At 38.4% G+C, this 13027-nt stretch overlaps 1 protein-coding gene across 1 annotated transcript in view; it reads right to left on the reverse strand.

Annotated features, from left to right (window-relative positions):
* Positions 1–369: 369 nt before the first annotated feature.
* Positions 370–13027, reverse strand: part of LOC112685960 (visual system homeobox 1-like) — a 192608-nt gene continuing 179950 nt past the window's right edge. Inside the window, exons 6-7 of the mRNA XM_025558032.1 lie at positions 2946–3120; positions 370–2151 (exon numbers count right to left, since the gene is read on the reverse strand). Coding sequence (XP_025413817.1) covers positions 1424–2151; positions 2946–3120 — 903 coding nt within the window. The 3' untranslated portion in view covers positions 370–1423. The remainder of the gene's footprint in view (positions 2152–2945; positions 3121–13027) is intronic.

Genomic DNA, 13027 nt, shown 5'->3' on the forward strand with positions numbered 1-13027 from the left:
AATACTCGTTTTCATCAAACAGATTATATTTCAATGATTATATGAACAGTAAAACATTAGTATCCGTAATTTTTATGTCAGTAGTTTAGCTTCAACATATTAAATCTAATATCTATAGTATATTATCTATATGCGTATATAGCATTAAACATAAAAAGAGTTCTATTCGGGATATATTACATTACAATACAATTGTTTTATTTTTATTTTTACAGCGAAACGCTTTCCTATAAAATACGGTCCTAAAAAATTAATACGAAAGTATACGCATGAGATCCAAAAAAAAAAAAAAATAATAATAATATACGTGAACAAAAAAAAAAAAAAGAAAAGAAAATTACAATGATCATAATAATATGCTATGGTACGTATTATTTACTATTTTATTATTTTTTTTATTTTATATACATATACGAAAAGGGTTGTATGCGGGTAGGGAGACAGGATTGAGTTATAACAAGCGTAATTAGGATAATATTCTTACAGTTTAAAATGCGCAATATGTTGTAAATAAAATGTAAATGTATAGCTTTTCCGAGCCTAGAAAAGTCGATTTGTACAAGAGAATGTGTATATAATATATATTTATAAAAAAAAAAAAACAAAAAAATTACGAATTATTGCACGTACGTATGGATATATTATATAATTGTATAATAATATGTATAAATTTTAAATAACAACACACGATAAATAATCTTTACAAATTTGTATACAAACGTTGCAAATGAACTGCACATGTACATGTAAGGATTTAGGCTACGCAAAATCGAAACCGATATTATTCATAATCCACGTAACACATAATGCGTGGAGAAAAAACTTTTTAACGTTCTACATGTAAAAACGAAATAATAGCAATGAAAATAAACATCAACCGTACCGCTCACGTACCGTGGCGGTTAGATGGCGCTACGGTTGTGCGGTGTAACATTAAAATGATACTGTTAAAATATTACAGTTCGGAGCAGCGAACGGAAACGACTAAGAATTGAAATTGGGTTGCGAACGTAAAAAATCTAAAAAAAAAAGTAAAACAAATGAAATACCTTAAACATCGAAACGTTCGACTATCTTATCGCGAACCCGTTCGTCACGATGGATCCGTTTTCGCTATTCGTTTGATTACAACCATTCGTGATATCGTCTATATGTACACAAAACGGTCCGAGGTCGAGTCGGATTTTGGATTTTTTTTTATATCTTCGAACATGACGAATCGGGTTTTTTCAATCGACTCGGTCTGGTTCGTAGGTTTTCAAATTCCGAACGAGAGCATGATCAGCATACCGTTAGCGATTGCGTTCGAAACCGTTTCGGTTGTACAAACGATTCGCGTAACGCCGACGCGAAACATCCGACCGAACTCAAACCGGCGATCGGTGGCGACGAGGGAAGATAAAAAAATAAAAAAATTAATCGATTAAAACATCGAGGACGACGTGTCGGAAGACGTGACCATCGCGTCGGAGCCGACGTGCACTTGCTGCTGCTGCTGCTGCTGCTGCTGGTGTTGATGGTGGTGGTTCACGCCCCTCACGTTGTTGGCGTTCGCGTCGCAGTCGGCCTGTAGCGCGTGGCCGCCCGAGGCCATGACCGCGTCCGCGACCGCCGTGGCCGCGTTCCTGCTCCGGAACCCGCCGCCGTTGTTGTTGACCAGCATAAGGGCGTCCGCGGACAGGCTGAGTATCTTCGCGCTGTGCTCCTGCGCCTTGGCCCGCAGGCAAGCTATACTGTTGTTCCGGAACTCCTCCGAGTCCTGCGCCCGGTTGGCCGCCAGCTGCATGACGGCCGCGTGGTGCTGCTCCATCTGCGACTGGATCTCTTGCTGGATCCGCCGGTGCGCCTCTGCGTTGGCCGCGCACTGCTGCTGTTGCTGCTGCTGCTGCTGCTGCTGTTGCTGTTGCTGCTGATGCTGTTGCTGTTGCCGATCCTGCGCGGCTGCGACATCCTGCCGTTGCGGCGACATATCCGTCGCCGTCTCGGGGCTAGTCCTGCACGCCGGCCTCTTGGGGTTCTCCTCGTCGTCCTCGTCTTCGTCCTCGTCCTCGTCGTCCTCATCGTCCTTGTCGCTCTTCTGGCTCGCTCCGCTGCACACCGTGTTGTCGTCTTTCAACTGGTCCGCCGCCTCGATCGACTTGCGATGCATACCTGCAACGTTAACGGCCGCGAATGAGTTCCAAGTGCTGTCAGATATAACTGAGAGAAGATGGGAGAGGGGGCGATTGTTCAAACTTAACCTAACCACGCGTTAACGGGGTTCCGAGAAACCGTTTTAAGGTTTTTAACTTTGCGCGCACTCGCATTACATCTTGAACGTTCTACTACGGTTACCAACCAAGAAATCCACCGGTATCGGTGGCGAACAACAAATGATCTCGAAAAAGTTTTAAAACCGTTGCGTAACGTTGTCGATAAGATGACCGTTGCCGTAGAGTATGATCTTCGGTAAAATCTGTTGTTATTCCGTTGGTGCACGCGTTTATATTGATATATTATTACGTTGCGAGCGTGCAGCCATTTTAAAGGGGGAAAACGCACGTCGACGTCCAATGTACACGTAACGCGGCGTAACAATACGAAGTTTTTATTTATTTATTTTTTTTTTTCGAAATTTTCCCCCATCGGATTTCGTAAGAGATATTATAATAGGATTCGTTCGCGTTCTGAACGGAGCGGAGGCGCGACCGAATCAACGTAAAACAATTACGATCGCGCGGGCACTTGCACCGAAACGCGCCAGGGTAGAATACGGTTCCGCGGTCGTTGAGTCGGTCGGCCATCGCGCGCCGGTAAAACAATGGGCACGCCGTGACGGGAAACGAATCCGAACAATGTGGACGTTGTGCTAATTCACGCGGCTCGTTCCAGCGTCACCGTGGCAACCGATTTGCCGGTGATCGCGACAACAGGGACGACGGGACTCGTAGCGGCGGCTCACTTACCGAGTAACCAGGGCGCGACGCATTCGTTCTCCTTGGCGCTCTTCAGGATGGTTTCCGGCAACGGCAACGAATGTCTGACCATAGCGCCGTACAGCCCGTACTCGGCCATTATCGTGCTCCGTCCCCAACACTTTTCCGTTTTCCGCCACTTGGCCCTGCGGTTCTGGAACCAAACCTGTGCAACGAAAAACATCGTTAACATTGTTGCGCGGTATTTTGCGCCCTATTTAAATCAGGGGCGGGCTTAAGGGGCTTGCTAAGGGAGCATAAGCTAACTGTTTTACAAAGCCAAGTATTATGATATATTGATAATTAATTATAAAATATCGTCAATCGTCATTGATGAACATGGTATCTATTTTATATATTTTTTTATAAATAAATAGCTCATTTCTGTTGTTAATTATATGTGTATACCTGTGTTTTTAAAATGGTTTCAGATTACTGATACCAATAATGTAACTATTTAAAATTTGTCACTATTGTGAAAAAATGACTTATTTATGAAGGATTCAAAAACATATTCTGTAATTTAAAATTTTACTTGGATTTGAAAAACAACTAACCAAACTCTTGAACCTCCATTAGCCCCTCCCTTGGTGAGTAATAAAATCCGCCCCTGATTTCAATACAAAAACGAGCGGACAACGTTTTCGTAACGATTCGTAGTGCCAGCGAGCGCGTAAATGCACCCATGTAATGCGTATTGTATACGCGCGTACATTTATTTACCGCACCGTTAGTTTTCTTATGTCGTTTTATCTACTTGGACGACGGACAATAGATGTTCTTCGAACGTAACGTTAATACACCTACTCGTACGAGGATGTGTACGGTTTTAACGAACTGTTGAGTTAACAATACGGCGATTGTAATTTGTACCGTATATATTAGCATGTTAAATGATTTCTAATTATGTGAACCATCGAATACGGACACGCAGAGAGAGAGAGAGAGAGAGAGTGAGAGAGAGAGAGAATAGCGTTTCACGTAGATTCGTCAAAACTTTTAAATAATTCCCACGGCCGCCTTGGGGTGATTTTTTCGTTCGTACAGAGTGGATTAAAATTTGCCGATAAAACACGAAATCGACCGTGAAAACGTAACGACCATTGATAAAACATTGATAAAACACTCGTGACAGTTTTTCAAAGCAATCGGTCACGCTTGTCGTCAATTCGTTGAAACGTTCGCGCGAGGCGATTGCAACGGTATACGTTGTATTATACGATATAATACCAGTCGAATCGGTAGCGTATCGCTGCGTTTATCCGGTTATTTGTATAAATAATAAAGTAGACTGAAACGTAACGATTATTGGTTTTTTATTTTCTATTTTTTTTTTTTTTTTTTTTTTTTTTAATTTTTCTTCTCCCCGCAAGCACCACCAGTTGTACTGTCGTCGCGTCGGATTAATTCGGCGGGTTGCCGTAAATGTCACGGTGAAATGGCAGTTTCTATACAAGTCACTGGACGAGTTATTAGAAATTCATTGGGGCGCCGTCGGTCGCAGGACTGCTGCTAATCGAAGTACACCCCGCGGAATTCGACTTTATCACCGTGTTTTTTTGACGATATATCCTCGTCATCCCTTACGCGCTCACACACGCGTATGCGATAATACGCCGGGGGTAATCCGATTATGACGTTTTGCCGGCGAGTTAATTGAATCGACGCGCGAAACGTATACGACGAGGGGCTGCAGTGTGCGCCCGAGGAATGAACTGTGCGACCGGCGGCGGGTAGAAAGGGGTTAATAAAGTGCAAATGGAAATATTTTCGAAAACTAATTACAGTCGTTTTTCGACGACGTGCATTCTTCGCTCGGTCGTCGTGGAGACCCGGGTTTCGCACTATTCGCCGAGCACAAAACCAATAGGATAGTAATAATAATAATAATCAGGACTCATAACTTTTGCACATTATTTTTTGAGCGGTTCTAGAAGTACCGTAAGTGAGCTATAAATTTGTTTGAGACAATAAAGTAAATACGAAATTTTATATTGCATACTAACTGATCCGACAAACGTTGTTTTGTCATATAAATTATTTCTAGAGAATATTTTGTTAGAAAAAAAAACTAATTTAATATAGGTGGGTAAGGATATGGTATATAAGTGGAAGAGGTATGGGGTGCTGTGAACGATGACGAAATATAAAAATGAAAAACCATCAAACATTTATTTTTTTAATAATTTATTATATACATTATATACATATTATATACATTGCTAATTATGACAATATTAGTAAAAAACAATATCAATCCCTTAATGTAATAGAGTGTACAATATTTTTTATTATTCCATATTTCGCCAACACAAACAAACTGGATGGTTCGAGAGCATGTTTAATTTTCCGTGTGAAAAACATGATGTGCTCAAATCCAAGCTACAGACAGACATCGATTGGCCTTGAGACTTATTGATAGTCATTGTAAATGCCAATTTAATTGGAAATCGAGAACGTTAAATTGTATTGGTACATCTGTGGGTATAATAGAGATTCGCGGTAATAATATATTTTCACCTCGGAATTTGCCATTTAAAATGATGGCTTCGATAACATTTTTCATTAATTTTTTAACGACTAATCGCGTATCGTTGCACAACCATGGTGGAATCAAATTACGAAGCAAAATAACCGGAGATCCAACCTTCAGTTGTAAATTATGCGGTAGCTTGCCTGGTAAATCCAATAAGTTTAAAAATTCTGTTGGACGATTTACAGCTTCAGTAGCATCGCAAACTGTATCAATAGATTTGTATGACACCAAGTTTCCTGGTAACAAATTTTGTATCTTGAGATTCAATTCGTTGACGCCCATATTTTTTGCTGCTAAAATTGCTCTTTCTGCCAGCCACTCATGATTTGTGTATTGTCTGTGTACACTGGGAAATATCTGGTCAATGAGAGCATCTTGCGAATCGATAATTGTGCAGAAATCGGTCGGTAATTTTATACATCCCGTTTCATCTGTAGTAACTTTCCCATCATCGATATCTAACAATTGTTTTGGGTATCTTCCGTACGCAGCTTTTTTTTGATTGAATCGCAAGTATCGAAATCGTTCGCTCTCTATCTTTACATACATGTCGACCATGAATTTTTGACAAAAGCTCATGACCTCATAGAATAACTTTGTCCGGATCGCGTCTAATCATCAATCGATATGCATAATAATTCTTCGAACTAACATTCTTGTTTTTTTTGGCATATGTTGCGGGATCTTGTTGTTTAATATTTATGCAAAATTTAATACCAAAAATAAAATTAATAGTTTTAAATAGTTTTTAATAGTTTTTTATTATTATTTTTTTTTGTCGTGGCACTACGATTTCGGGATTTTAACGCGTTGAAGTTAACAAAACGCGCGGGCGAGGGGTGAGCACCACAACGTTTGCCGCAGTCCGTTATCGCATTGTGTTTGCCAACATCGCGAGTTGTACGCACGCGGCCACCCACTTGAAACGGACGAGACACGATCAAAAAGATCCCTTCGACGACCGGACATTTTGCTTAACGGACCGTCCGACAGACGATAATTGTCAGTTTTACAGTTGACAGATATTGTTTTGATCTGCGGTCGATCAAATCGATAGAGCTTACGCTGACGTAGCCACTAGTCGTTTGCGTTTAACCTGACGAAAATCAGGTTTTCATCGCTAGCAGTTGTAACCATTATTTCAAGTTTAATTCTTTCATCAAGTTGAACGTAAACGATTACAGTGACGTCTAGTGGCTGCGTCCGCGTAGTAACTGCCAATTCTAACAGTCGAATGGTGTATATTTTTAAAAAACCAACGGTGTAACAACTTTGTCGTGCAGAGTGCAGCGTGGTTTGAATTATACCCAGGTGCAACGACCAGACAATGCAACTATTTCAACAGTGTATCGCATGACCGCAGGTTCTGCTTCTCATTATTCTTACGTATTTTAATCCCTATGTTACTTGATAAAATTGCACTCGTTTGCTCCATAACTGCGTATTAATTTCAAAAAGTGTCTGTTGTTCGAGTATCGAATTGTTTAAATAAAAAATATGCACTGCTAATGTTCTCTCATATCGCTTTCTTCGTGAACTTAAAAAGTTTTTACCTGTGGTGTAAATTTCGTGTGATTTTTTTTGTTGATACACTTAAACTTCGATCAGTGAAATCTTTTGAGAACGACAAAAGCTCACGATAATTGATTAGTGTTATTTAATATTAAGGCGAATAATAACAACGAAAGCTTTTGGCCTTAGGGTAAAAATACAGAAAATGATCGCAAAAACCGATTTCGGACAGTAATAAGTTAGTACGAAATTAACATTACATAAAACTATTAAATATTATGCATTATTGATTTATACATTTTTTAAATTTATTTGAATACTTATTAATACTGTTTCGTATGCAATTTTTCTTGTTCATTCCCTATGTACTATTGTATTTGCTTAAATGAAAAATACATAATTGAATATTACATATTAAATATGTCTTATTAAATTTTTATACATTCACTTTAATTTATTTAAATTTCGTGAATTGGATGCAAATCGTTCAATTCACATTTTTAATATTATCTGCTGTATATGATATGATACGCAGCCAAATTGTGTCCAAACATAAGAGGTATCAACAGAACCATATTTTTAGTGATAACTATTAAAAGTTTAATGTACACTAATAAAAGATTATTACGAATACATAAATTTATTTTTTATAGGCAATTCGGATCCAAGTCCACTATATTAATTTTTAAGATGTCCATTAATTATGGTATTACTGTCAAACGTGACATGAATGGATGTACATTTCACGCAGAATAAGTATTCAAACCTATAAGGTTTTAAATCACGTGGCCGGAGAATTCATTGTATTCTCCACGGCAAACCGAACCCTTTTGAGAGGTATTTTTTTTCTTATTTCGTCGCAAGTGAACTTGTCTTTACCGTGATTAATCAAAAGCACCCTTACGTGACGGAGACGACGATGGACGATCACCGGCTGGCGAAGTGATTTTTGTTTCTGGGCAAAAAAAACGTGCGCACTCGTGTTTCCATCGCCGAGGAATTTATTTGAAAGGTTTGTTGGTCGACAAAAAAAAAAGAGCTTAAGAAATGCCAACAAAAGGTTTTCTTTTTTCCTTCGGCTCGGTAACCCACGCTAACCCGGGAGAATACCAATGCGGACCAAGTATACGTCTATATATGTAATAAAATGGCAGCGAATACTGTAACTGAAAAATCGGTGTTTAAAGGGAACTTTTAGTTGCTGATTATTCAGCGAACAAGTTATTTTAAACCGTAACTGAAAATACTAGGTCAGGGGTGGCGAACCTATGACATGCGCAAAAAAATGAAATTATTAAAACTTGTACGCAAAAAAATAAAAATATACTATTTATAAAATGTAGGTTATAAGAAATACAAATAAACAAATTATATAAGTTTTAAAAATGACAATATTCCTTATGCTTTCATATTTTTCGTCAACTTTTTTTTTTTTAATTTATTCGTCATAACAAATTTAATTAAATCGAAGGAAAGAAATTTTTTGACCAATGACCAATGAAACAATTGCTGCTTGTGTTTCACTAAGAATTACTAAAATTTAATAAAAATAATATAATAAATCTATAATTTTATTTTCATTCTTAGAAATTATAATTTTCTTTGGGCACATGAACAATTTTCAAACTCTAAGGAAGAAAAATTTGGCACTTGAACCAAGAAAGGTTCATCACCCCTGCATTAGGTTGTTGGTATACTTATTATCGATGACACCCAATACTGTGTACCGTACTCATGTTGTTCGATATTTCGGAACATTTTAACAACGGCTCTGGTATTGATAACACGATGATGTACTTTATCATATCGAATAGAAAGCTGAATATTTAAAATGGTTTATGTCGCGATTGAGCTTTTTTTCTAAACGAATTGTACGTTCCGATTTCGTTGTCAATGATAGCGTACCGTAACGCTGCATAATCATGAACGTAAGACGTAACGAAAAGAAGCGGAGAGTAAAATTCTCGTATACGGCACACGTTTTCGAGATGGAAACTGGGCGGTCGAGTACGGTGACCGGGGAAAGTACAAAGGTTGTGGAGTAGAAGGGCGGAACATACAGAACGGACAGGACTACGAGACGGGGAAGGAGGAGGAGAAGAAGGACAGAGGACGAGTAATTCGTGTGTGGGGCGCATATGCGCGTACGCACGTGTAGTATAGAACACGTATAGAGGAATGCCAATAGCGTGGGCTCGTGCGCATACCGTCCGGCGGACCGGCCGTTTCTATAAGGGTCATTAATTTTGTTTGAGAACTCAGTAAGTGGAGGATTAACGAATTAGCGGGCAGTATTATGTGCGCCGGCACGGAAAAGGGCGTCCGCGGACGTAATTTATGGACACCCGGGAAAAGTCAATTATCCGCTCGCCGAGCACCGCGCACGCATTCCCGGCACGCCGCCCACCCGGTCACGTCCCTTCTCCGTCTGCTTTGCCACGGCAGGGCTAGTTCTTTTCGACGGCGGCGAAGGAACGATCGAGACCGATTTAATAAAACGTCCACCGCGCTCACGCATGCGCTTACGTTTCTTGTAAACGGTGTATGTATATTAGCGACGCGGGCGATCTGAATCGACTTATTTCCCGTAGAATCGAATAGTTATTTTTCTCTTAGACTTCGGTGGTTCAGTTTCGGTATTCACTTTTACACCATCTGCAACGTTGCACATTACCTTTATTCTATTCATTTACCGTCTAGCTGACCGTCTATAGTGACGAGGTGAGTGTAACAAAAGTCACAGATAAATAGAAGCGAAATTGACGTGATTTTCTGTTTCCCGCAACAATTGATATAAACAATGGACCAACGCGAACATTAAGTTCATGGGAACAATGAAAAACCTTGCGTTCAAAAAAGCCACATTAACAGATATTTAATACGACTTCCCTTTGGGTCCGCAACGCGTTCTATTTGCTAATAGCAGATAAATTCTCAAGTACTAGTATGGTGAAAGGGATTTATATGCAACTTAAATCTACGAGTAACGAGGTAACAGTGATGACAAGAAATAAACGATGTACATGCAGATCGGAAACGTATTTCGGTACAGCAGGGACGGTGCGAGGAGGTGGGCAATAGGGGCAGTTGCCCAGGACCCCGCGCCTTAAATTATAATCAAGGCCTCGTGGTTCTGATTTAACTGAACTTAAAATATTTTATTAATATAAATTATAAGACCCTATATTAATTTTGCCCAGGACCTCGCAAACTCTAGTACCGTCACTGCGATGCAGACACGCAGAATCGAACACGAAAACCGTACGCCATAGTGTTGTATTATATCATAATCATTTCTGATCTCTCTGTATAATATTCTAATAAGTAGGATCCGGATTTCAATGCAAAGTGCATATTTTTTGGTTGATCATACATAATGTTCTCTAAGAACATAATTCGTTTCATGTAACGAGGGTTTCAAAACTACAAATTTTATTTTGCATATTCCAACGTTTTTTCATTTTTAGAACATTTTTAGTATTATTGGATTATTTTGTTGGTTTTTAATGCATATTTGTTCGATGTACTTGACAAATTAAGTCTATCCAAAATAAAATCAAAAGACAAATTATTTTCTTGATATTTAAGTAGGTTTATCGGGTTTTTTCATACACATTGTCAATCTTTATTTTTCGATTCAGTTTTTATTTTATCTTAATTTATTATTGACCATGGAACGTCACCAGTATTCGGTCAAATAACAAATAATCAGCTATCCGGGCCCTACTTATAAGTATTTGTGTACACATTTCATCAGAAGGTTGGTTTTGTCATTTGAATGTCTTTAATTTTTATATTACTCACTAATACTTATTATTTGTTAGTTTGTTTTTGTCTTTTGTATTGTTAATTTGTTAATGTAATATAACTGTTGAACTACATAGTAAATAAAAGCTATTACTTTTCTTTTAATAAAAAAAAAAAATTCTTATATACACATTATTAAAAAACCGTTTTTTACACCTATTTGCTTTGAGCTACTATCACTGTTAAGACGTTATGTCATCCGTAAAATTTTTGAATAAAACATCATAATAATTATATTTAGCTACAGCTAAGCACAAATGTTATGGGTACTTGAACTTTTTGAAGTCATGAGCCATTCGAAGATGTACGCAACCCGGCCACTTCACCAAAATCAATTTTTTTTTTTTTTGGAAATTATTGTGCAAAAATTTATTGTTAGGCTATTAAAATATAAAACAAATATTTTCACAACGCAGAAAAATCAATAATAAACTATATCGTTTGTCAACCACTGCGCGTGTTTTCAATGTTTTCAATGGTATCGATTGTTTTTCGTTTTCAAATCCGTCCAGTCTAGTTCAATCACGAGTAATTATCGATACAGATCGCGGACGGTCAAAAGATTCACTGGTATCATGCACGTACATAAAAAGGTAAATAAACTACCGATGATCTTGAAATCTATGATTAATTCGTGTTACATCATGTGATGCAAAAAAATTGTTTTCAACGGTCGCATTACCCTAAACCCTCGGGCTCTTGTAGCCAACAATAAAGGCAGTCGTTATCGAAAATGATATAAATCCGTGTGGACAATGACGTCGTATTCGAGAATTTTTCGTAGAAGAGGGTCCACATAATTTTTCGTGATTACGTAAAAAGTGGAATTTAACGCGATTATTATATTCTTTGATTTTAAATTTTATTAGCTAGGTATCAATGTGTCAATGGGGGTCTCATCAACCTTCCTCTTCCGCAAATATGTCGCTGCGTGTGTTCGATCATCGAATCCTGGCGGGCCGTCCGATCCCGGTCGGTTCAAAACAATCTGGCGAATTAATCGCGTCAAACGTGCACGGATTACTGCAACAACAACGAGTCTATGGCGTGAAATCATGTCGTCAGATAAACACTCGAAGAACGGCCCGTTTGCGCCGGTGATAAAGGAAACGGGGGAGGAAAAAAAAGACCCTGTACAATGTAACGTAGACAGACTGTATATGTATGATATTGTGCGCGTTTTGTTACATGAAATTTAATTAATGCGCACAACGTAATAACGGTGACTAATTAAAAATTGTCCGGAAAACTTAATTAAATATTATAGTCTAACGCGAGTGCACAATATTTTGTACGGTCGTGGTACGGTTGTACGGCTGCAGGTATACGCCGGAACCGATCGTTGAAATCCAATCATTTCAAATAATTAAATGTTTATTTTATGTTAGCGCCAATATCATAATTAATTTATGCACCCGTGGTAAGACATCTCGTAATGAACATTATTACACATAAAACCGTTGCCAATCACCCGACGCGTTACATTATCTTCCGCTGTAATACTGCACTGGAATTACTTTCACCCGAAACGAGTGCCACAACGGAACAACAATGATAATATAACGGCGAACGGTGACCGTGTACTATAGTATCCGAGTAAATGTTTAAAACCACACGTGTTCACTTCTACGCGAGCTTTATTGAATTAAATCGATGATATCGATTTGATTGAACTCCCGACGAGCAATAACTATATACGTTACAGGTAATAAAATTTAGATTCGATTAATAATACGTTTTTTTTCTCTTTTTATCTTTATTTTGCAATGAAACCCGTCGAGTATGCGTTATCATTCGAAACCAAAAAATAATTATAGTAGACAATCGTAGTAATACAACGCTGGGACAGCAGTAGAGCACCGACCGAATAAAATACGTTTCGAGCAAGTCATCAGAGCGTTCATCGCGAAAAATTTGATTTAATGCATAATATTGTAGCGATGTATGATTAGCGACAGTGTGTTACGTGTCCAGAACTAGTCATATCGAACGCTACAGGATTTGACAGTGAAAATAACGCGGTTACACGATTATAATTCGCGATCGTGCGCCGGGAAACTAAAAACAATTGTGTTGTACACCGTAGTAACAACAATCCGAGTCCGTTAACGATCGGAAAACATAATATCGTGGAAAATGCGCAATTAATATTTAATTGTTAGTTCGACTGACATTTTGTTGATAAAAAAAAAAAAAAAAAACTACAACAACAAAAAAA

The sequence above is a fragment of the Sipha flava genome, unplaced genomic scaffold, assembly GCF_003268045.1.
Source record: "Sipha flava isolate LNK unplaced genomic scaffold, YSA_version1 299_pilon_pilon, whole genome shotgun sequence".
Taxonomy (NCBI): Eukaryota; Metazoa; Arthropoda; class Insecta; order Hemiptera; family Aphididae; genus Sipha; species Sipha flava.